Raw genomic sequence first — 25,574 nt, forward strand, 5'->3', positions numbered from 1 at the left:
AACTGTCGCTGTGAGATAGTGTTGAGTAGAAGTACTCAAGTAACATCCATTGATTATTTGAGTGAATGTACATTAAACCACAGCTTTAAAAAAAAAATCTGTTCTCTTATATCCATCCCCCCCCCCCCCCCGCTCTCTCTCTGTACATCCACACAAAGAGAAAGACGGTATCGTTTATTTCACATGTTTACTTGAACTTCAATAGCAATACAAGACAATCAGAACACTTGAGGTCGATTATTTACAAGGATCTCAGGGGGTCGCAGAAAAGTTCTGAGGTTTCGTATGATCTCTGGCTCCGGAGTCAATAGTTCTGTTGCTATGACAGGCTCCATGGCAAGGAGTTCCATCACCAACCGTTTGTGGCAGGTGGAGGGAGGGGTGGTTGGGGGAAGGGGCGGGGTCGTCTTGATGTGAAATGGGATTGGTCAAGAGTTCAAAACCAGTAGGAGGGGATGTGTGTAAGAGGCCCCCCTGTTGATATTGATCAAATGCTTCACTGTGATACATTAATTATACAAGAATGATGTATATACACGCACTCACACTCACACATCCTTACACACACGCATGCTCATCAAGCTATTCTCACACACACACACACACACGCACGCACACACACTTCAGTACTTTCCTCCTACGGTATGCAGCCTGGTAAAGCCACTATAAAGTCATGCACATGTTCTTTGAAAGGATTTTTTGGCAACACACAAGTGCTTCTTTGACACACTGTTTGCTTGCTACAGGGAAGGGCAACACCCAGCCGACAAACCAATAGAAACTTAAGACGATGGGCCAATAAGGATAAGCACCAATGAGACGGGAAGACACAGAAGGGTTTCAGGAAAGAGGAGGTAAAGAGAGGAAGTGGAGGAGGAAGAGTTATCAATGGATCACAGTCATAGAAAAGTAACAAAACATGAAAAGGGGGAAGTCTCGTGGTGATCGGGAGATAGAAGCAGGGAGGAGCCATCACTGTCATCATCATTGCCTTCATCATCGTTATCCTCTTTGTCATCATAATAATCATCCATCAGCTTGATCTTCGCTATTTGTGCCACCGTCTTCCTCCTCATCCCTGGTTTCTATGCCCCGATCACCACCGCCCTAGTCACAGGCTCGTCACCCGCTGCATCTGTCCGTCGTCTCCCTCCGAGGTGGGCTCTGGCGTGTACACTGCGTCCCCGTTGGACGCCAGCGGCGGCGGCTGGTAGAAGGTCTGCAGGTGACTGGGCCGCGGGCCGAGCGGGGGTCGCCCCAGGCTGTAGGGCAGCTCCAGGGCGGGCCGCTGGGGCTGGCCAATGGGGCTGCTGATGTCTTCTGGACCTTCGGGGCTGCTGTCCGGGTACGAGAGGGTCGGAGGGGAGGTGCGGGTGTAGAAGCGAGGAGGGGAGCTGCTCCGGCTGTACACCTGGGGGGAGTGGCGCGAGTAGAGATTGCTCGGAGGCGAGTTCGTTTCTCGAGGAGCGAAGATGTTCGTCGGGGGAGAGCTCCGGGGGAAGATGCTGAGCGGAGGCGAGCGTCGGTCTCCGGGGTAGAGCGGGGAGGGGTTCGAATCCCGGGCGTAGATAGGTGAGGAGTCAGGGTCAAGGTCCAGGTCAGGGGTCAAAGGCAGAGCAAAGCTGTCGGACTCCTCTCGTTCGCCGTGATAACGAAGAGACCCTCTGTCTTGCCCTCTTTTCCTCCCGTCGAGACCGCCGTCTTTGCTCTCGAACAGGTAAGATTCGTCCCTGTCTATATCCATCCCTCCTCTCCACACGTCCAGCGCTCTGTCCTTCTGCTTCTCATTCTCTCGCTCGATCCCTGCTCTCCATCCATCTCTGTCCTTTAAAAACAAGGACTCGTCTTTCTCTCTGTCCATCCCACCTCTCCATCCGTCAACCGCAAAATCTTTCTTCTGTGTTATAAAAGTCTCTTCCTGGTCTGTCTCCCCCCGCCACACCTCCATCCTTCCACTTCTCTTCTCCAGCAGATGAGATTCCTCCCTCCCTCTCTCCATTCCAGCTCTCCATTCGTCCATTTCTTCATCTCTTGTCTGAGAGGTAAAGGACTCGTCCCTCCCTCTGTCGTTTGCTCCCCTCCATTCGTCCATCATTTCGTCTCTTTTCAAGAGAAATGTCTCGTCCTTCTCTCTGTCTTGGCCGCTTCTCCATGCCTCTACACCTGCCTCCCTCTGTTTCATCAGCAGGGGCTCCTCCAGAGCCTTGTACAGGGACTCAGACTCCTGTGGGGGAGGGGGAGGCGGAGGCGGGAGGGGCCTGTCCCGGTAACGCTCCCTGTCCCTCTCTCGGTCTCTGTCGGTCCCTGCGCTCGGCTCGACTGTGCCGCGGTGACGTGACAGGGTGCCCGGTGTGCGGCTGAGGGTGGAGTAGGGCCGTGCCTGGACATCAGGGGGGCGCGCCTGCTGCCTGTCCTGGAGCCCGCGGCGACTCAGAGTGCCTTGCAACGACCTGTCCCCGTCTTTAAGCAGCTCACGGGACTCAGAGTCTCCAGAAACCCGCGAGTGTGACCAGCCGTCTTGTAAGCGTGGCGCCGTGGCGAGATCTTGTCCACGTGCTGTGGAATGTGTCTCAGCGTCTTGTGTGTGGTGCCGCGTGTGCGCCCAGGCCTCTTGTGCATTGTGGCGTGCGTTTGGCTGCATGGTGGCAGCCCACCCCTCTTGGGGCGGCTGCGCGTGTCGAGTCAAAGTGGCAGTGTGTGGGAGGGCTGCCCTGTCGAGGTGCTGAGGCCGCGCCAGGCTTCCGTAGCGCTCGGGAGGAACGGGCATGGCGGCCGAGGGCCTCAGGTTGCTCTGCACCAGCTCCGAGATGATCATCTTTTCCAGCGCCGCTGCATCAGACAGGTTACGACGCATTCCAGCACCGCCGCCCAGATCTGTGGCCCCGTGGGGGGTGAGGAGGGCTGGGGAGATGTCATCACCTCCGATACCAACTCCTCCCTCCCGCAGAAGGTCAGTGCTGCCCACCACTCCAGCTCGGGACCCGGGTGTGGTTCCCAGACCGTGCAGGGTGAAGGTGTTGGGGGTGTAGCCTCCATTGAGACACACACTGTCCAACCCACAGGACTCCTGGCTCTGGGACACTACGCCTTCTGTTGGAAGACACAGGAAGATGACAATGAGCAAACAGGGAAACCATAAAAGATTCACATGAAGAGATTTAAGTGACTGGATGTATGAATGGATGAGTGAGTTTAGGGTTCATGTGCCGACTGACGGTGTGGCTTTCCCACAAATATTTTGATGTTGAAAATATTCTTTGATGAAATGTTCAGTAATGCACCACATGAGAGATGTATGTGATGTCCTTATGGTCACTAATTACTGCGTGCAAATGTTGCACAGGTAGTCTATGAATTGAACAAGGAAGTGGCGCTCAATGATTGGAGTGAGCACAATAAAGGAGAGCTCATACTCTGCTTGTTTCTGAAGGTTCCTACTGGTCCACGACAAGACAGAGAGACAGAGAGGGAAAGTGTCAAAAAACAAGACAAACATTTCACGGTAAAAAGAAACTGGAAACAGAACAACACGCTGGTATGAACCAAAACATTGTCAGCTTTTAATTCCAAACGTTCAAAATGTACAGAAACAGAAAAACGATAAAGGGCAGAAGTCTGAGGCCACTTAGGGAAATTCAGGAAGTCGAGCACAAGCGATGAATCGCTCGCCTGATATTTTTGGTCAATGATATCTTATCACAGAAAGGTATCGGCATATATGTAATGTATGCGAACAAAAACGTCTGGGTCAGAAATGCAATAATGTTATAACGCTAACTTAGAAACAGCGTCATCATCACTGTTTGTTTCACAACTGCAAGTTATATATATATATATATGTATGTTACGTGCACACAAAACACGAGAAAGAATTGAAACACATGAAACTTTAATTAAGAAACGCGAGGGAGTGGCCTTACATTGGCAATTATCAATGTGGCATAAGAGTTTTGCAAGGTAGTGGGAGTACACATAAGTAAAAGGACAGTAAAATATACCGACATAAAGAGGGAGAGTAAGTCATCAGCAGAAAACAGACTCAAAATGAGGAAGAATCCCAGAACGTTGTGGTGAAATGTACCTGTGGAGGTGAAGGGTTGGCTGTACCCCTGCGTCAGCATCGTGTCATAAGGAGAGGCTCCGGCATGAGTCTGCAGCACTGGATTAGTCAGGAAGTGATTCCCTAAAGCAGCTGAGGAGAGAGAGGGGAGGGAAATAAATAAATACAGCTGAACAACAGAGGAGGCAACGCTCACATTTAATAGAGGTTGAATCGTGACCTCGGTTAAGAGTAGGTGTGTTGTTAACGTCTGCGGCGATGAAAGACGATTCAGTCTGTCTGCGAACGGTGTCGTTCCACATCCTCCTGATACGACTCTGGAATAGAAAACATTTCACACGAGGTGAAACTGACTCGGACGCAGTGAGAGAGACAAAGAGCTCCGGGGGACTTGGAGGTGCAGTGCGTTGTAACGTACCTGTCTGTTCGCAGTCGCTCTCCGACTCTGGCTGCTGGTGTAGCGGCTGTTGGACCGCAGGGCAGCGCCCTTCACCGAGTCCGGAGAGCTGGAGGAGGAAGTTGCGCAGCACTGCGAGAGGCGCAGGCATCGGCCGTAGTCCTTCTGACCCTGCATGCAACATTCAAACATGTCACACATCTCTTTGGGCACAAAATGACGAGGTTGCGCATTAGGGTCTTACTGTTACGTAAAGACGCAGGCACACAGAGACAGACCTTCCTGGCGAGGGTGCAGTGTAGTATGGTGATGAGGAGGCCCTGGGCGGTGTTGAGGGAGGAGAAGAGGTAAGCCAGGAGGAGAGACGGAGCACACAGGAACATCAGGCCTGAGGACCAGGTGACGCTCTGCAGGAAGAGCAGCGTCAGGGAGCCCACCGCCCACGCCCTGCGGATCACATTTTATTTTCATTTTGACCAGAACAAGAGCTCACTCACCTAGATCTGGTAGTCATTCGATTTTTCCGGGCCCCGAGTTTTAAAGCTACAGTTGGACATGACAGAAATGACTTTCTGTCATATTTACTCAAACTGTCACTTTATCCTGGCAGTAGTACATGACACAGATAGTCTGGTTCCTCCTCTTAGTACTCCTAATGCCATTCCACAATCAATCAGAGCCGCGGCGTCTCCAACGCAGCAGTCAATCACTGCTCGTCAACTCCGCTCAAACTGTCACACTTGTGCTGATCAAACATGAATCAAGATGATGTTCCTGCATTGCCTATTCCCCGCCTCATATGTTTTCAGAAATAATACAGAGTAGCGCAGGCTACTCGGGGTGCCTTCACAGCTTCCATTTTAAAATCCAATACTTTTCCAGACTCAAATGTTCAAACTTCTCGGTAGATTTACCAGACACAATGACTCTGTTACTCTGCGTGCAGAGGATGCTGTGACAGGGTTACGGTGGTTTTGCCCTTGCGTAATAAGGCTTACGCCAGCCGCCACATCCCCATATTGTAAATGATTTCACACAAAGATTGCATCGAGCTTTCTTTTCCCATTTGGAATCCTCAGTCAACCAGAGTTTATAGTGTCGTCAAGTCGGCTCTCGGAAAAACTTGCATTTACCCATTAAGGCCGTTCAGTCCACACTCCTGTGTAATCTGTTCTATCAATTTATGAGGGCATTCATCAGGGTCAATAGTCTGGAAGTGGAGCCAGAGTGACTGAAACACAGCGATACGCTGCACACGATGCCGCGCAACAATGACGCGGTACTCACCTCAGGTTGTCATGGCGGCTGGAGTCCGGCTTCAAAGCAGCGGTGCTGTGCATCTTGTGTAAGGTCATCACCAGGACAACCAGGTTCAACTGAGGCCCGAAAAAAGAACAAAAACATGTTCAACATGTATTCGTTAAGAATGACTCGACAGGATGTTATTACACGCTGATGATTGAAAATATATATAAAGTGTTTGCGTCTGTATTCTCCGTACTCACCGTAATGACGACACCAACCGGTCCGAGGAAGCTCCAGATGAAGTAATTGTCTGTTCGCAGCCAACATCTACACACACACACACACACACACACACACACACACACACACACATCACAGTAAATAACAATCTCCTGAAGAGCAAAGGCAGTCTGGTACAAGACAAATACAGATGTAGGAAAGTAACTGTCTTCCTCCAAAAACACACACGCAGACACACGTTCGTCAACCTACGCAGTTTTTGAGCTGTAGCCTCTGAAGTCTATGGCTGCAGAAACAGCCACCACCAGCCCAGGAATAGAGTAGCCACACAGGTAGAAATACTTCCTCCTGGAGTTACGTCCCTCGAACACCTCCCGCTGCAGCAAGTACAGTTCCACCCCCTCCAGACACAACCAGCAAAACACCGAGAGCAGCGAGAAGTGCAGCAGGCCGGCAATGATGGAGCACACGACCTGCAGATTTAGATAGAGGAAGAAGGAATATTTCACAAAATGGTGCCCGAAACAACACGCTTTAGAAACAGTGATGAATGAGCACTCACTGTATATTGCGTCTTGTTGGCACCAACAAGGAAGAGCAGTTCAGTGATGAGCAGGTTGGCCCACAGGTTGCAGTGGATGGTGCTGTGGTCCGTGTGCCAGGGCGCCCCCTGGCAGCACAGGGTGGTAAGGCAGGTGGCCAAACACACCAGCGCGACAGAGATGCCGACCCAGGAAACCACATAGACGAGAAGCTCTTCTACACCGACCCCAAACTGATGAAGAGGAGCAGACGGGAAAGAAAGTGCAGAGGGATTGAAGATCATTTGTTGTCTGATCGTGTATGAGTGCAGGACCAGGTGCAGATGCAGGATTGTGACCGAATATGGATGTATTTTGTGGTGTTGACTCCTCGTGTGCCTCTGGTTGTGAGTCCATGTGTGTTACATAACATTCAAATGAATAAAATCACACCCAACAAAGAGGACATCTTGCAGAGAAACACTGAATTCAATTTCATAGCAGGACAAAATAGCCTGCAGCATTTATCACTCTCTCTCTCTTACAGCTACAACCCACAATTACCCCCCCCCCCCCCCCCCCCCTCTGCGCTTGACTTTTAAATAACATTTTGGGCAGCAGGGTGGGGGTATAGTCCAGCTGTGCTTCAGCAAATGGGTGCATAAAGGTGGAGTCGGGAAGCTTTTGTTGGTCGAGCATGGAGCTGGATTCATGAAGTTACGGTTTGGCACCTGGTCATCTAATGTGAAGCAGTATTGGCAGTAACGTTGTGTAACACGGTCCTTTCATACATCTGCACAGATGCTAAATGCGACATTTTGCACCACTGTCACTGTGCCTCTGTGTGAGAGAAGGTTGATGCAAATCCAGAAAAAACAACCACACGTAAACACTGTCGCGTGTTTGTGGCGCGTGCTACTTACAGCAGGTTGCTGATATGTCATGAGGACGGCATAGCTGGACAGGTGGTTGCAGGCGCAGGTAGTGTGCGTGTTGTTAGTGTGTAACAGACGGCAGCCCTGCGTAGACCACCGGCCACTCCCAGAAACCCCTGTTCCGTTCCAGAAAGAGCAGTTGGGGCCAAAGTGGTTTTCCAGCTGTGGAGTCAAACGCACACCAAAACATGTTGAAGTGGATACAGTATAAAGGACACTTAGTGACCAGAGGGAGTTTGCTCATTCTAAACCTTAGAGGTGAACCGGCTTCAAAACAGACCTGCAGGTGCCTGAGAGTGAAGATCACCGGCTCGGAGAGATACACTCTGTTGGACCCTCTGTGCACAGAGGCGGAGATGACATGGGAGTTGACCACCAGGCTCCTACGCCTGGCCTCCGATCCCTGGCCCAGACCCAATCCGAGCCGCAGAGTTGAGTTCTGGGTAGTCAGGAAGGAGCCCAGGTTCTTATAGAGAGAGAGGACCAGCTTCACCTGGCCTGCAGAGGAAAAGGGGACAAAGTGAAGAGACAATTCGAGACTTCCAGCTTACATTTTATAATGTTTGGATTTTGATATGTGGACAAAAGAACTAGTATTACTTCCACAGCCCGATACTTGTCCCACCTGTGGTTTACCAACCCAGGCAACATACTTTACAATACCCAGATATATAAGATGTTTATTAGTTTTGGTGTGTGTCACAGACCATTGTTGCTGTACTGTTGCAGAGCCAGTGCTGATATCTGCAAGATGCTGTCGCTGTCGTAAGAGTGAGGGAAGGTCAGATCCTGTATGTCTGCCTCTGTATTTAGTACATACACCTCCAGATCTGTGCACACAGGAACAGACACACGAAAGCTCAGACGAACTGGTGATTTCCACAACGTGTCGAGCAAAAGAAAGAAAAGAGATGCACCACGTACCAACATTCGGTGCCCTGTCACTGAAGCGGCCTTCGTAAAGATTGTTTGCCAACAGAAATGCTCCTTTCTCCACCGCGTCTAACAGCAGCGATGCTGAGCGGGACTGGTCAACACTGCTCATATCCGCCCAGGACACCAGAGCCTCAGCGCTCAACAGGTTATCGACGATCTTAACGACCGCCTGACAGAGAGAAAGACAGCGTTTCATTCTTACTCTTGATGATCTGTCTGTCTGTCTGTCTGTCTGTTTGAGTGTCTGTCTGTCTGTCTGTCTGTCTGTCTGTCTGTCTGAGTGTCTGTCTGTCTGTCTGTCTGTGTGTCTGTCTGTCTGTCTGAGTGTCTGTCTGTCTGTCTGAGTGTCTGTCTGTCTGTCTGTCTGAGTGTCTGTCTGAGTGTCTGTCTGTCTGTCTGTCTATGTGTCTGTCTGTCTGTCTGTCTGTCTGTCTGAGTGTCTGTCTGTCTGTCTGTCTGTCTGTCTGTCTGTCTGTCTGTCTGTCTGAGTGTCTGTCTGTCTGTCTGAGTGTCTGTCTGTCTGTCTGAGTGTCTGTCTGTCTGAGTGTCTGAGTGTCTGTCTGTCTGTCTGTCTGTCTGTCTGTCTGTTTGTCTGTCGGTCTGAGTGTCTGTCTGTCTGTCTGTCTGTCTGAGTGTCTGTCTGTCTGTCTGTCTGAGTGTCTGTCTGTCTGTCTGTCTGTCTGTCTGTCTGAGTGTCTGTCTGTCTGTCTGTCTGAGTGTCTGTCTGTCTGAGTGTCTGTCTGTCTGAGTGTCTGTCTGTCTGTCTGAGTGTCTGTCTGTCTGTCTGAGTGTCTGTCTGTCTGTCTGTCTGTCTGTCTGTCTGTCTGTCTGTCTGTCTGTCTGTCTGTCTGAGTGTCTGTCTGTCTGTCTGTCTGAGTGTCTGTCTGTCTGAGTGTCTGTCTGTCTGTCTGAGTATCTGTCTGTCTGTCTGTCTGAGTGTCTGTCTGTCTGAGTGTCTGTCTGTCTGTCTGTCTGTCTGAGTGTCTGTCTGTCTGAGTGTCTGTCTGTCTGTCTGTCTATCTGTCTGTCTGTCTGTCTGAGTGTCTGTCTGTCTGTCTGTCTGTCTGAGTGTCTGTCTGTCTGAGTGTCTGTCTGTCTGTCTGTCTGTCTGTCTGTCTGTCTGTGTGTCTGTCTGTCTGTCTGTCTGAGTGTCTGTCTGTCTGAGTGTCTGTCTGTCTGTCTGTCTGTCTGTCTGTCTGTCTGTCTGTCTGTCTGTGTGTCTGTCTGTCTGTCTGAGTGTCTGTCTGTTTGTCTGTCTGTCTGAGTGTCTGTCTGTCTGTCTGTCTGTCTGTGTGTCTGTCTGTCTGTCTGAGTGTCTGTCTGTTTGTCTGTCTGTCTGAGTGTCTGTCTGTTTGTCTGTCTGTCTGAGTGTCTGTCTGTCTGTCTGTCTGTCTGTCTGTCTGTCTGTCTGTCTGTCTGTCTGTCTGTCTGTCTGAGTGTCTGTCTGTCTGTCTGAGTGTCTGTCTGTTTGTCTGTCTGTCTGAGTGTCTGTCTGTCTGTCTGTCTGTCTGAGTGTCTGTCTGTCTGTCTGTCTGTCTGTCTGTCTGTCTGTGTGTCTTACCTGAACATAGGCTCTGCATGTGCGTTCCCTCTTCTGCAGCTGAAAACACGAATAAAAAAAATCGAATGTTAGAATCATCATCACTGACATTTCCGCTCTCCTTTCCAGGAATGTTCAAGTGCACCTCTGCACTGACAACAGGAACAATTCACCTTGTTGTAATTGCGCGCTGCCGACTCTTTATTGGCTGGTCTCAAGGCCTGGAGCTGGGAGTCCAGGATGTCCAATAGCTGTTCAATTAGCTTGACGGACATGCTGACATCACCGGCGTAGATCCGTCCCCGGGTCAAGTTGACCAACTCCCCGGCGATGTTGGCCGCGTTCTCTCCGCTCTTAATCTGGAGTGAGGCGGGGGTGTTTGTAATGTCAAATATTTTGACATTTAAGAGAGAGCTGCTTGTTGACTGGCTTTAGGGGATTTGCACAGTGTGTATGCGTGTGTGTGTGTGTGTGTGACTAACCTTCTGTGCAATTTGGCTGACCCAGGGAGAGGTGCAGTTGGAAAGGTCAGGCCCTCTGGAGCTCCAGCCCACCGGAGACTGCACGCACTGATAGGAAGCTATACCTGCAGAGACAGACAGGGTGACACCGACTGTCACGAGGAGGAAGGAAAGCCTGAGGTGGTTCGACACTTCCCATGCATCTTTTATCCTTCCATGGAGCTCACAAACTGACACTTGTTTTGCTTTTTTTCATTTTTCTAGAAGCAGATATTATAGTGCAGCAAAATAACAAAAGGTTTTGGCACTTGATTAAATATGGATTTCATCAATAATTAACGAAAGACAAGACAGTGAATAAAATCTGAGTATATATTCATGAAATAAACAGCAAACCAGGAGGAAATATTCCTAAAAATGTGGACTGAAAATACATTTATTGTCTGTTTAGTCAAGTAATGGATACTGATGTTGTTGTGTTTTGGTCTCTTGAAGATGTAATTTTATAAAGATATGGCTTAAGTGTCAGCAATTAGAAAACAGTTCCAGCACAAAATGCAGTCTTAGTGACGGGTGCGTATCGGACCAAAAACACCAAAACAAAAACAAAGGGTGGGATTCTTTGCTTTCCAAGTAACGTTTCAGCAAATAAACTTCGTATTTACACCTCCAGCAAGAAGCAAAATCAGCATTTGGAGTCGTGTTCGAATCCACCTGATGAATGTAAGTACGGTACATTATTTACTCTCCTTTTATCCCGGTTTTGGTATTTATCAACTTCTGACAAAAACACATGGGTTGTTGTCCAATTAGCTTTCAGTTGTTTGACTGCCTTCACCAGCAAGTCTTTAACTTTGAAACTGACCAGTACATGTACTGTAAAAACATTAAATGATGAGCTACAAAGAGGCTAAAAGCTCAATATTTCATAAAGAACTAGAGTGTCTGTTACACCATGTTTAGTTGTAAACATTTGGTATCAGATCATTCCCCGGTGAAAACATCACCTCTGTGCTCAATCCATGTCCAAACCATTCAATGTGATTAGGACGAGGCATAACGCACCACAGGCTGATCGACATCATCTGCATAACAGCTTTCTTTCAGAGGGAGCGCTGGGCTGAGGAAGACAGCTGCACAGCGAGAGGAAAGGTTGACGACCCCAGCTCCTCTTGATACTAAAACTCTTTCTTCTTCTCTCTCTAATATGAGGGCAAGTTCAAAGAGGGGACATCCGACTACAGTTCAAAGGGAAACGAGATACACACACACACACGCCACACCTACCCAGTGACCCTTTCGGGCAGGGCCTCTCCACATTCTCGCCCTTCAGCGTGGGCGGCCACTGCACCCCTCGTGCCACCCGGCCCTCACATCCGCCCACCTGACCGGGGCCCCCAGGAGCCAAGGGGACACGCAGCGGTGGACGTGGGGTCAGAGGGACCATGGCTGTGATCGGCCGCTGGTCAAAGGGTCCTCGGTTGATGACGCCAATGGGGTGAGAGGCCGACGGCCGCACTGGGGTCAACGAGACAGTGGCCGTGTACGAGCGGACGGTCGTCATCAGAGACGAGAGAGGACCTGGAGGGATGGAAAGACTGTTGTTTCTCTGGTTTCAACACATACCAGTGTGTCCAAATACACAAGTACACTTGTTCCACAAACCTTTCGTGGGCGGTGGTGGCGTAAACTGTAGCGGGTATCTCAGCACGTAGTAGTTGTTCCACACATACAGCTGGTTGTCTCTGGGGTTGTAGTCTATGGAGGAGATGTACTGGTAAGGGTTGGGGAATGGTATTTGAACGGGCAGCTCCTGTCCCCGGCTGGTGTCGTAGGCATAAACCACCATGTCGCTGCCGACCCGGCCTTCTGCCTGCCCCTCATCGTCCTGGAAGACGGAGCGCACGGCGTAGAGCACCCCACAAGCCATGAAGGCGTTGCTTGCCCCGCGCTTGTCAAAGCCGGTGGCCCACGTGCCTTCAAAGCGCAGGGTGTACGGGTTCACCTGCAAAGGAAAAAATAAAAAGACACGGGAAAATGATAGAAGTCAGGAATAAAACCCATCATTCTTTCCTCTTTCCAGACATCGATCTGTTTTCCTTCCTCCTACTGTACCTGGCTGACTACGATGCGTCCATTATTGGCTTCAGTGGAGTAGATCACCCAAAGGCCGTTCTCGTCCACCGCCAGATCAATGTCTGACTTCCCTCCCCAGCGGTAAGGCGAGGTGTCGTGGTAGTTGGCATTGATCACCACTGCCTCGCCGCTCTTGATGCGTGTCCGCAGGTCATATTTGACCAGATTGCGCGTTCGCTCCTTGTTGTAAAACACGGCACCGTCATACACCACAAAGCCTGTACCGTCCACGCGGCTCGGCAACCTAGAACAGAATAATTGTTTTATCCAGAGATGTTTCCAGAGCCCAAGGTTGCATCTTCAGCAATACAGTGCACACAGAGAGATTACTCACTTATAGGTGGTGGTGACCCTGTTCTGGCGGTAGTCGTCCCAGGAGGCGTACTCATACAGCACCTCAGTCCTGTACGGCGTCCACGGCATGACGTACAGCCTGTCACCAGCCTGCAGCGGGTCCTTACACCACGCCCCCGACTGATGCTCCGCCTCCAGGAGAGAGGAGGCCGGCTGGATGCTGAGCAGTGAGCCGGGACACACGAAAACTGGAAGACGGAAGTGAGGAGGGGAAGACAGCAGGATGTGAGAAAGAAGAGGAAGAGGGAGGGAGAAGAAGAAGAGCGGGCAAGGAAGTGAGGAGGAGGAAAGTGTGGAAAGATAGGGGAGATGGGGAGAAAATGGATCGATGCATGAAAAATGGATCGAATTAGATGCGGTTGATGCAGCAAGAAGAAAAAAGAATGAAGAGAAAAGAGAGAGGGATTTAAAACACCTGTGCTGATCTCAAGAGGCAAGCAACAGAAGAGACGTGAAAGTGTTGAAATTCACACGCTGTTAGCGTGTGTGTGTGTGTGTTTGTGTGTGTGTGGTGAGTAATACAACAGGGACACTGCAATGAAAGGTGTGTGAGTGTATTTATGTGCTTTGTGTGTGTGTGCGTGTGTGTGTGCGTAAGTGTGGGTGCGGGTTAGTGCAAAAAGAGTGAAAAAGGGTGTGAGGTAGAATCAGGGACGCAGAAGGCGGAGCTAAATTTTGCCTTGAAGTGAATGAGAGGGCAGGTTAGTTTACGCCGAGCACAACGATTGGTCCACCCACATGTCAATAACTGTATGAACACATATGTATACTGTACAGTCTCACACTGGCATGCAACTAGGCATGCACACACACACTCACACACATGGAAGCAGTGCTTGGTAAGCACACATCCAGAAGGATATGCAATCACACACATTTGGTCTTATTTTTCCTATGAAGATAAATAAGGGGCTCTTCCTATAAGGGAAGAAAAGGGAAAATAAGCATGAAGAGGATGATCAGACAAGTAGGAAGGAATGATCGCAAGAAAGAAAGAACGGTGCTTGTGTGTGAAAAGGAAATAGAGAGAAAGAGAGAAAAGGTAAGAAGATTATGTTGATGTTTGTGTGAGCGGTTGTGTTTATGTTTGTGTGTGCAAAGAGAGACTAAGGGAGAGAAATAAGAGACAGAGAGATCGACCAGGAGCAAGAGAGGAAGAGGAGGGGGAGAAACTGGAGAGAGAAAGAGAGAGAGAGAAAAGAGGAAGAGGGACTATGTGCAGAACCTGGATAAAATTGGACAAAAGGGCGGGTTCCAACCACAAGAGATGGATAAAATGAGGGTGACAAAATAACCAAGTAGGAAATGAAAAAAGGGGGGCAACATCCAGCATGACTACGAAACAACGTCCTAGGGTAGGAGGAAGAGAGAGATGGCAGGAGAGAGGAAGAGAAGGAGAGAAAAGAGTGTGGGTCGGGGGTAAGAGATCAAGATGCTACAATGTTTTGTCTTTACCTTTTTGGTCCACTTCTACTCAAGCATAGGAAAAAAAGAGGGAGAGAAAGAAAGAGAAGTCAGAGGGTGAAAGAAGGGAAGTAAAGAAAAGAAAGACAGCAAGCAAGAGAGAGAGAAAGAAAGATAAAAAGATAAAGAAAGAAAGAATTGCACAGATAAAGACTTTGGAACTCATTCTCACCACAAACTTTAGTTCACGTAAAAGATAGAAGAAGCACAAAAGAGACCCAGCATACCCCCCCCCCCCCCTCTCTCCCCGCCCTATCCTCCCTCGCCCCCCCCCCCCCCTCCACCTCCCCCGATCTCTCCTTTCCTCAATCAGGCTCCTGTGGAGAAAAGAGAGCAACTCCCGTGGCGTGAATCTGAAAAAGAAAACACAGGCGTGCACGCGCAAGTGCACACAAGCACTCTCGCACACACACACACACACACACGCACACACACACACACACACACACACACACACACGACATACAGTATGCAAATGTCCTAGTTTCCCTCTCTGTTCTTTCTCCATCCACCTTTCATCATGTTTCACCTTTCACACTCACAAACACACAGACACACACTCCCTGAGAAAAAAAAACTTCTATCCATCAATCTCTCAGGGAACACAGTCGACATCAGAGGTTATAAGAACAAAAAACAAAAACGTAAGCCTACAATATAGCTCGACAAATATCGGTCAAATCTCAAATGCACATATTTGCATGTAAACATGTTCGTGGGTGCACGTGTGTTTAAGTGTGTGTTTATATATACGCATACTTACTGTAAGGGACGCACTCATACTGGATCTCCAGGTACTTGTATGTTCCAGGACAGGGGTCTGGGAAGACGTCGACCCCTGCGACCACCACACACTGAGTCCTGTTGTTACACCTGGAGGGCAACGGATGGATGGATCAGTGAAAGGGACGACAGAAAGAAAAAACAATGAAAGGAGAGAGAGTGATTAACAGACAGGAAAGGGGAAGCAAAGGACCCTCCATTTGTCTACTCTCCCTCTCACTGAATATTGATCAGTTCTTCGAGGAAAACACTGCGGAGTACACAGCTAATGGTGCAGTCAGGCACTCAGACTCAGCTGGAGAGACAACTGCACTCGCACGTACACATGACTCACAACACAAGTATTGGTTTTGTCTAACGTTTCCTCTGACATGACTCCACAGGTATCTTGTACAGCAGTGCACACATACGGTATGTAAGACACAGTAGATGCTCTCATTGATTGGTTTAACTGCTTCCAAAATGTTTGCACATACTTAAACGTCACAAGAATGGCATTACAATTTGCGCCTCTGCCGTGTGATTTAAGCTCTTACACAAACGCAGTCAGCAAGATGTGTAGCGCAGCACATACACACCTCTGGGCCATGATCTTGAGCGCGTCAGGGAGGTAACACTGCGTGTTCTCCATCTGGAAGGGGTCCGCGTCACAAATCTTGTCATCGGTGCGTCCATAGTTGGCGGTCTCCACCATAACCACGTCACTTCCTGGGCAGCGCAGCTCTATGGGATAGCCCTCGCATGCCAGCTCCCTACGCAGCAGCCCGAACGGCATGGCGGCCCGGGACATAGCTGCTCATGAGGAAGAAGGTAGGAAGAAGGTGGAAGAAAAATCATTTTCATTCATCAATCATTTCTTAAGAACAATAAGCATTGACACTGTCTTAGTAACGATTATACCAATCTCAACCAATTCACCCGATTGTCTCTTCCTCTTTGAAGGAAGTTGGATATACTATGATTTGCAGCACCCGATATCAAAACTTAGTGATGTCACCCAAAGGTTTGTGAGCGCGTCGCCATATTGTTCTTTTTAACCAGGAGCGATCATATTTGGAAAAGAGGATGGTGCTATCGTTAGCATAACAAATGCTAGTTAGCAGGTAACGCTAGTGCTATGAATGAATGTGGATAATTATTTTGGCATCGACAGGCTTGTTCCTATTGTAACGTAATTGGAAAAAAGAAATCAAAAGCCGAGTCCTCAAAGTGTCTTTTTAATACAACGAGCTAAGCTAACAAGCCGAAGAATGCTGAGCGCAGACTAGCGCTAATTAGTGCTATCACTTTTATAATTTAAATAAAATAATAACATAGAGCATTACTTGTTTAATCAATGTATTTGTTTTTGTTTGTAATTAGAACTAGAGTCCACGAGCACTGACTAATTTAAACTGGTGAGTTGCATAAAACAAATCGCCCCCGTACACTTGTTCTGAACACACTCACTCATTTTCCAACAACAACAAACGTAATTTAAACATCGTACTCTGATTATCTCAATCTAAACATGCCAACACCTGCGTAACATAGTTTACACACATTTCCGCGCTGTGAAAATGTGTGATTTTATTGAATCTTTAAGATGCATGTGTGAGAGTTTACACTGGAAGGCCTCCCAGATGCAGGCAGACTGTGATTGTTGACATAAATCACACTGCACCTCCACTGTGACACCTGCTAGTGATGAGATGCGGGTACCTGTACATCACAGTATCGTGTGTTTTAATTCAATGGGGAGAATAAAGCTCATACTGCTGCCTTTCAGATGCTTGGTAAACACAAAAGACAAAGATTGTATTATATTCTTCCCTTTCCCTTGAAGACTATATCTTACTTTGTCATATCTCTCTGTACATAAGCTCACCTGACTGCCATATTAACCTGTGTAAAACAGGGTTATTGGAGGAAATCACATTACCATATCCTTAATCCGGTTATTCACATCCTTTTGAGTATCATGTGCACATAAAAAGGTGTTTGCTGGGTCAGGATGAAACCCACCGTTACATTAGTATGCTGCTGGTGTACTGTAACTGTCCGTGGTGCTGAATGACTGATCGCTTATTAACTAGGAGCTGGCAGCTTCTGGAGCAACAGGCTGCACTCTTCAGATGTTTTGACAAGCTTTTGTTTATGCAGGTCACAAGATGACTTTGCCGTTCTTTAGTGAGTTCCACTTTTCTTTACGACTTTGCTCAGTTTGCAGAACAATGACTTATACAGGAGTCACCCAAATCCACTTAGCACTGGCATCATCCATTGCTTCCTTTTTGAATTTAGTTTTTTGTGATTCATCCTGCTGATTGCTGTGTCACGATCAACACATCGACATGATACTAACATCAGCGGCGTTACGCTTACCTTGACCGGAGGGCGTGACGTGAGCCAGAGTGAGCACACACACTCCCAGGAACCACAGTGACACAGCCATGCTGGGCGGGAAGAGTTAGGACGTCACACCACCAGCCGCGTTAGGAGAGCCTGGGGAGGAAGAAGTGTCACATTGAGAGTGAAGAAGTGCACCCTTGCCGTGTGTATCTGTCTGTGTGTGTGTGTGTGTGTGTGCGTGTGTGTGTGCGTGCGTGTGTGTTGGATGATCTATAACACACACTGACAGCAAAAGAGTGCACGTGAGAAAACACAGCGGGGTGGAAGGTGGACAGAATAATAGAGACAGACAGACAGAGAGAGGAATAGATAACAATTGTACATTTGGTGCAGCGAAAATACCCTCAATCTGTTGTTACCATGGTGATAGCACAGTGCAGTCTGAGAGAGAGAGAGCGAGAGAGAGAGAGAGAGAGAGAGAGAGAGAGAGAGAGAGAGAGAGAGAGATGTGCTGGCTGTGTGTAACTGTGTGTGTTTGTGAGTGAAAGCACACACGTGTGTACGTGTTTTAAATCTGTAATTATCTAGGCGTAACAGTGGCTACTGACCCATACAAAACTCTTAATCTTTCTATCCTCACTCACACACACACTCACACACACACACACACACACACACACACACACACACACACACACACTCACACACACACACACAGGCAGACGCTGGGCTCAGCTTAGGCTACTTTTCAGTAATCCTAAATAAATGATGGCGTGGAGACGATCTGCTCCCCAGCAGGGGTGACGAGGTAAACAGCTGACTGAGGGCGCAGGTGATCAGAGGGTGATGCTGCGCTGTGGAGTTTTACTAGGGAACATACGGGACGCAGGAGGACGAGATACAAGAGAACAACAGTAATGTGACTCCCTAATATAGTCTGAACTCTTGGCCCCGGACAGAAGGAGGCTGGAGGCTGAACGGCATCTTGCACGGCATTTGTTTCTCCACTGCTTAGCATTCCAATCTGCTGCTGCTGTGTGTGCATAGTATCCAGCATGATGGTCTTCTGCTTGTGTGTGTGAGTGTGCATGTGTGTGCGTGTGTGTGTTGGGCTGTAAGAGCGCATGTGTGTACAAAGATACATATGTGTGCTTGCGTGTGTTTGTCTGTGACTTGCTTTTCTCTCCGTCTTCTTGTTAGGTAATGATGGCAGACAGATTTAGGTCACTCCTCAACAAATGTCCAATATGCATTCAAAGACGTGTGTTGAACAGGGCACACGTGAGCACACACACACACACACACACACACACACACACACACACACACACACGCACACACACACACACACAAGAAAGAGAAGAGAGACCTCTGCCTTCTTTAAGCCCACTGAACCAACTAGACTGTAATAAAGGCCTCGGGACCACTGTGACACACACACACACACACTAAACACAGTACACAAAAGACTCACCAGAATGAGAACTTTTCCGTTTTTTCATCACATACACACACACACACACCCACGCCATACAACTCATCTCATCCAAAACCCTTATGGCAGCATGTTCTTTTGCTCGCAACCCCCACCATCGCTCTCTCTCTCTCTCTCACATGCACACACACACACACACACACACACACACACACACACACACACACACACACACACACACACACACACACCCTTAAGTGTTGATGCAGAGTAAGTAGAGCAAGGACACTGATGGGCCTTGACAAAGCCACACACCCAGTCCCCCTGTACAGCACCATGATCCCTGCCTGCAACCAAAATCCAGCCCCGGGCCACCGACCGGCCTACTTGGAGGAGCAGCCTTCTCTAAGTGAGAGTGCATATATCTAGCATTGTTAACAGTGACTCAGTAGCAGCAGAAAATGGATCAGCAACTACTTTGATTATCAAATTGACCCCTTCACAAACAGTGCTCCATTTCCAGTCTTGTTAAGTAGCTTTTCTTTGTTAAAATAAGTTCATAAAATCCATAAAATAGCCATAAAATCAACAGAGACAGAGGGAGAAAGAGAGCTGGTCAGAGAGCTATCAGCGCCTCAGGGCGGATCACTGTGAAGCACAACGTAACGAAACAGACTTGTTGTGTTTTGTTCCTCATGGAAGAGTAAGTGAGTGTCTCTGTGTGTGAGTGAGTGATGGAGAGAGAGAGACAGCAATCAAGAGGTGAGGGAGAGACTGAGAGATTAGTCTTCATGACAGCACAGCGAGAGTAAAAGCTTTATTGGCTGAAATACTTTTTTAACAACAACAGCGTCTGTGAATTTGCTCGTTGCCCTCGATGATATTTTTGTCGTTTTTTTGCCTGTTTCAGACCGCTGACCTGCACAGCTCCCAGAGGGCTGAGGCCTACTCACCGCAGCCAAAGCCACTTACAGGGTTTTAGAGCCTGTATGTTTGGTCTGGTCGATGCGCGACTCTGGGGAATGGAGGCGTCGCCCTCTGTCAATCATTCGCTTGTTGCAGCCGGGAAACCGAGCGACGCTCAGAGCCAAGTTCAGAACGATACGACCTGCGCTGCATGTCGGACGCCCCCGAGAGCATTGGGGGTTTGGGTAAATGGGAGGAAATGGAAATATATTCAGTTATCCTTCAGCTTTAACATATAGTCATCTGCTAAAATACCAAACTGACTACATATCTGTAACGCGAACCCCTTATAAAGATTGACAATGACATTTGAAATATGGAAGGCCAAGGGGGCCAAATGCCATCCGTGGCCTCTCATTCTGTCCTTTTTTTACATCCTTTTTGCGTGAGGAGTCCTTTCCTTTCACCTAAAGAGTCGAGTCTCTTCTGCAGACTGCAGGAAGGTCGATTAAACATTGATAAGTTTCCTCGCATATTTATCAAGATCGTAAGTCTGCCCTCGGCACTCACTCTAAGCGCACCGTGCCTTAGTGCACTATAAGCACTTTCTGGGAATATGAGAGTTTCAGGAGCGTTTGGTCATCTATCACTTGATTCCATTTTCCCTCCTCACTGTTCAGCGTGAAGCAGAATAGTTGAGATGAGTAGCTGTCGAGTGGAAGAACACCACACAGACGGGGAAAACAGCCCACAACACCTCAACGTGATCTCAGAGGACAGGTAGCGTTTTTCAAAAGTCGGTCTTAAAACAATACTTGTTGGTTGAAAGAGCTATTTGTCGCAGTCATTGTCCGTCCTCTCCATAACGTCTTTGAAGCAATCCCTTCTCTGTGCGACTCCAATGTAGGTGACGGGGAACTAAATCACGTCTTCAAAGCAATATGAAGCTAAAGCAGTCTGTGTGGAAATTATTTGAAAGAAAAGACACTTTGTGACATTATGTATCAATATATGGAATTCAAATGACATATCCTGTGATGATGAGAGGGTTTTATCACAGCCACTGATTCCTCTTTTTACGTACGTGAGTAAGCTGATACATAGCTTACTTACAAGACACATTTTTAAAAACTGTGATTCATCCTTTTAAAATGGCACACTGTGTTGGTGTGATTAATCCCCTGCACTCTGCTCGTAGTTTTCACAATAAAACCGCAGGGAAATGCTGCGGTAAAGGTCATGTTGTAGATCCTGGAAAATCTAAATTTCAATACAGTGAAGTGACCGGGAACCAGATGTCTTGGGGGTTGGTTAAATATTCATAACGGGTTGCTAATGTTGAACACGTGACACATCTACAGTCGTAGTAACGCACGTACAGGTTGATGCTGTCTGAGTGCGGAGGTGTCAGAGAGACTTTGAGAATGCAGCACATAAAGCGAGTGTCCGGAAAAGTGAGCTTTTCCTGCTCTTACAGCAGAGACTCCATCGCCTCAGTGGAGGGATAACACGAGAAACCTTCATGTTTATGTCGGAGGCTGACATTGGGAAGAGTACAGACTTTTATTTGGAGCAACCTTGAGCATCGTCTGTTGTACTGTACGTCCCGTCCTGCCCCTCTGCACTCAACATGATTTGTGTGTCAGCATAACCTCTCGCTATAATATGAGCTGTTTCAAAGATGTCACCAAGACAAAGTCCCGGACAAAGAACAGGATTGTGATCTTGAAGCGTGACTAAAAGTCATGGCAACAAAGAAATCTGCCTCTTTGCTTTCTGGGTAATGGTTGACGGAGGTGTGACAGAGCAGAGCCGAGTGCATCCAGCAGCTTTTGTTATCAGGACGGCAGAACAGGCTTCAGCCGGACAATTCGCTTTCAGCCATGAAAGCCGAGACAGGAATGCGACTCAGGTCGGAGAGTATATCCCATCATGATTACACGATTACAAGATGGAAGCTGTCCCTTGTGTGATATGTGAGGTAGCTTTAAACCACCATTGTTTGACCAAAAGCAGACAACCTGGTTATTTGATCACGTATATGGTTTACCTCTGTGTGATGAAGAGCCAATTAGGGCTCCCAACACTGTACTGGAAACATATTTAAAAGGGAGTCTGCAGAAATCACCTTGCAGACGGATTGCTGGGTTATTTTATACAATTTGTTTCTCAAATGTGTTTTCAGAAAACTCACTATACCACAATATGTATCAATATCATGTTGTTCATCACCCACACCTCCTGGACAATATATTTGAACAAATAATGTTGTACTTAATAAAATATAAGATTATTTGTGCTTTTACAGACATTTACACAGTTTTGAGAGAGAACACAATTTGGATATGATGGTCATCACTGAACGCTCGACAGCAGAATTACACCAATTAGTCGATTGATGGAAAATCTAGTTGCAGCTTTTTTGATGAGCAATTACACGTTTCGATAATCTTTCAAGCAAAAAATGCCAAAAGATTCACTGGCTGCGGCGTCTCAAACAGGAGGCTGCTTTGCTTTGTCATATCATTTATTTTGTTCTGTCACATGCGATGAAGGTTTTTGATCGAACAAAACAAGCAACTCAACGTTCAGCTCCAAAGAACATTTCTTTCCTATTTCTTTCGCATGTATACAGATAAAACCTTCATTGTCAGTTAATCACCCAATTATTATTTTTGTATTGATCTATCATGAAATATTAATTGCAATATTGTTACAAGTGAAATCCCAGCCGAGGCTTAATCTCCTTTCACAATATTAATATTCCACTGATAGCCTTGAACGGGCCTGCACACACGCTCACAGACTCAGTGTGTGTCTGACTGATGCAAAGAGACGCGGTAGGAACCTGAGTGAGGGGGTCCGAAGAGAAAAGAGACAAATATGCTGCGTTTTACAAGTCAAATCCATCCAAATGTGTGTGTGTGCAGTGCGTGTCTGAGTGGTTTAGGCAAATATACATTTTCTTTTTTTCCTCCTCAGTGGTTGATGTCAATGATCCCTACGTGGAAACAAACCTCTGTTTTACCTGCACGGTGCAGGCACACACACACACACACACATTAGGTGAGTCACCTTATTAAAATGTGTGGTCACTATATAAATCAGTGCAAAGCAATCATCCTTTTCACAAATGTCCGTCACACACTCAAGGTTACAAATGTATCGGAAATTCCTCCTGACAGAGGAGCACGAGTCCTGTCGGCCACTGGGCCGTTTCTCTCTCATCCCTCCGTCCCCCCCTCAACCCTCCACCTCCTTCATTTGTCTCCTCTTCCCCCCTCCCCCCCCCCCCCCCTCCCCCCCCCCCCCCTCCCGGCCTGGCCTCCTCCACTGACCCAGTCCTCTCATCCCCTCGCTGAAATATTGATAATGGACTCTCGCTCGGCCTGCACTCTCCTCTACTGCCTCTCTTTTCTCCTCATGTTCCCTGAGGTGAATCAGCAAACCAAACCAGCAAACATTACCAAAACCCGAGTGTGTGTGTGTGTGTGTGTGTGTGTGTGTGTGTGTGTGTGTGTGTGTGTGTGTGTGTGTGTGTGTGTGTGTGTGTGTGTACACCGCTTTCCTCTGCAGCACACCAGACACTGCAACGAAGGAGTGTGATGTGTGCAAGTGTGATGAACATAACTCAGCCCACTTGTGACAGACCGCTCTGTTGGGCCAGCACGAGACACCCTGAGTCATTAGGCCACTTTCTCCCTGCACTCCTCTGAGGCCCAGAGGAGGCGAATCACGTGGCCATGAATATTTCACAGCACACATGCCTCACACTCCTATACTACTGACCCAGCTTTAGCGGCAGCGAGCAGTTTAGGCCCTGCATCAGATCCCTGTCCCTCAGTGATCAAATGGACCTTGACAGCAGCAGCAGCGTGAAGGAGCAGGGCACCTCTGCTGTCTTCTCAGGCATTGATCATGCATGTGCGCGTGTGCATGTGAGAGAGAGAGAGAGAGAGAGAGAGAGAGAGAGAGAGAGAGACAGGGAGACAGAGAGAAGAGGGGCGGGGTGCATCCTTATAGCCTACATCCATATCTTACCGTCAATCTGCCGGTTTCCCTCCTCCTCCTCCTCCTCGCTCACTGCGTCTTCCGCATTTCGTCTCTCCGCGCCCTCGTGCACCCACTGTACTCTCCTCCCTTTCTCCCGCTCCGCTCTGCCCGATGCATGAAAAAAAAAATCTAATATTCAGTGAGGGAAACGTTTGGGGGCGATGCCTGCTGGGCTATACGGCAGTCATTCGCGCGATGTGTCCAACAACAACTGGGCGTCCTCCTCCTGTGATCAGTGTTCTGTGTAGCACCTGCTCTGCTCTGATGGACCTCACACCCTCCCTCCGTCCTGCTGAGGCTCGATGTCTTCCCCGCTGTGCTGTGTGACTGTGCGTCACGTTGGTATCATAATTCCCACGGGTTTCATGGCCAGAGACGGTGCGGGCTATGGGCCTTACAGCTCCGACGGACGACGGGAGGAAAGCACACGATCACACGCGAGAACAATAATTAGGCGCAAATGAACGCACAGACCCGAGCTGCTCCGTCTCCCCTCCGTCGATGTATTTCGCTCACCAAGCCCGGGCGTCGTTTGTCATTGCTGATCGTATGCGTCCGATATTACATCCTTGCATTTAATGGAAAATAACGTCGACGCGATGACAGCCGCTTTGCATGTCCTCGAAGAATCGTGATGAGGCGCAGCAGCACATCAGGACGGATGTTGGGGGATATATCAGGTTCTCAACAAAACAAAAAGAAAAATGCAGGAACCGTGTTAGAAAATTTCGCCGTGATAAAAAATATTTTCAAAACGAAAACAGCTGGATAAACCAGGAGAGAGCAGGTTTTCCGCTCCTGGCATCGCCTTGCATCCGTCCTTCTCTCGTCTTCTTCTCTCTCTCTCTCTCTCTCTCTCCATCCGCTGGTCCGCTTGTTGCGCGTTCTGCTCTCGAGAGCGCGCAACGTGAGTGTGTGACTTTGTGTGCGCGCGCGCGCGCGTGTGTGCAGAGACTGAGAGGCGGGGAGACTGTATTACCAAGGTTTGTCTGAGAGAGCAACAATAAGCTGCTGTGTGGGCAGAAGGAGAGGAATAACACGGAATGAACATGCGGCTCGTGTTTATTTAGGCCTCTGTGTCTTTGTTACACGGGCTGAGCAGCTCAGATTTAGGTTTAGCGTGTATACGTTGCTCCTATACGACAAGAGCATGCAGAGCTATTGTGTGCAGTCCGTGCACATCCAACAAGCACGCGGGCATTCGGTCCATGAAACTAAAGGGAGAGCTTCGCTTTGAGCAGCTCTGACAGACAGTTTTTGTCAATCTGTCTCTAACACTGGGTTGCCTTTAAATGATCCATCATGTCACCGCCATTTATCGAGCACGTCAAACCTACCAATCAACGCGTCACACCTTGAAGGCACCTGATGACAATCTGGTTTCATCGTCTGTCTCTGCAGAGGCATGTCCTGCTCCCTCTGCCACTACTGTCATTGCAACGACAATGCAACACTCATTTAAAAAAAGCACTCTATCGCTTTTTGTATTTGCACTTTAGGAGTAATGACATCATAGAGCGAAGGCTGGGGTCACTCACAGAGGATGAAAGACAACCTGATTATGTCTGTGCATATTATTTGGTTTTATTTTTAAAATCTGACCCCTCCTGTGTTTCCCCGCCTCTTTGCTTGTCCACACCTGCCCTCGTACTCACCTGCCCTCCCAATTTATATTCTCCCTGTGGCTTTATTCACCCCTGTTTGTTCGTGGCTTTCTTTGTATACGTTCTTGTTATGTAGAAGATAACCTCCCGTCTTCTTTGAGCTCATCTAGCCC

General features: G+C 48.3%; 1 protein-coding gene across 1 annotated transcript; it reads right to left on the reverse strand.

Moving 5' to 3' along the window:
* Positions 1–238: 238 nt before the first annotated feature.
* On the reverse strand, positions 239–17,506 carry LOC306784464 (adhesion G protein-coupled receptor L1-like; the record flags this gene model as incomplete). Its single annotated transcript, XM_079278465.1, has 25 exons — positions 239–3,090; positions 3,414–3,437; positions 4,082–4,192; positions 4,281–4,377; positions 4,479–4,628; positions 4,736–4,904; positions 5,745–5,833; positions 5,963–6,029; positions 6,195–6,415; positions 6,505–6,717; positions 7,387–7,560; positions 7,679–7,896; positions 8,106–8,228; positions 8,323–8,503; positions 9,896–9,934; positions 10,048–10,233; positions 10,357–10,460; positions 11,623–11,916; positions 12,001–12,340; positions 12,451–12,715; positions 12,806–13,013; positions 14,281–14,295; positions 15,053–15,162; positions 15,651–15,864; positions 17,437–17,506. The coding sequence occupies 25 exons, from the start codon at positions 17,504–17,506 to the stop codon at positions 1,112–1,114; spliced, it is 5,661 nt and encodes a 1,886-aa protein (XP_079134591.1). The 3' UTR covers positions 239–1,111.
* Between the last annotated feature and the right edge of the window lie 8,068 nt (positions 17,507–25,574).

This window comes from Melanostigma gelatinosum (assembly GCF_949748355.1).
Source record: "Melanostigma gelatinosum genome assembly, chromosome: 11".
NCBI lineage: Eukaryota > Metazoa > Chordata > Actinopteri > Perciformes > Zoarcidae > Melanostigma > Melanostigma gelatinosum.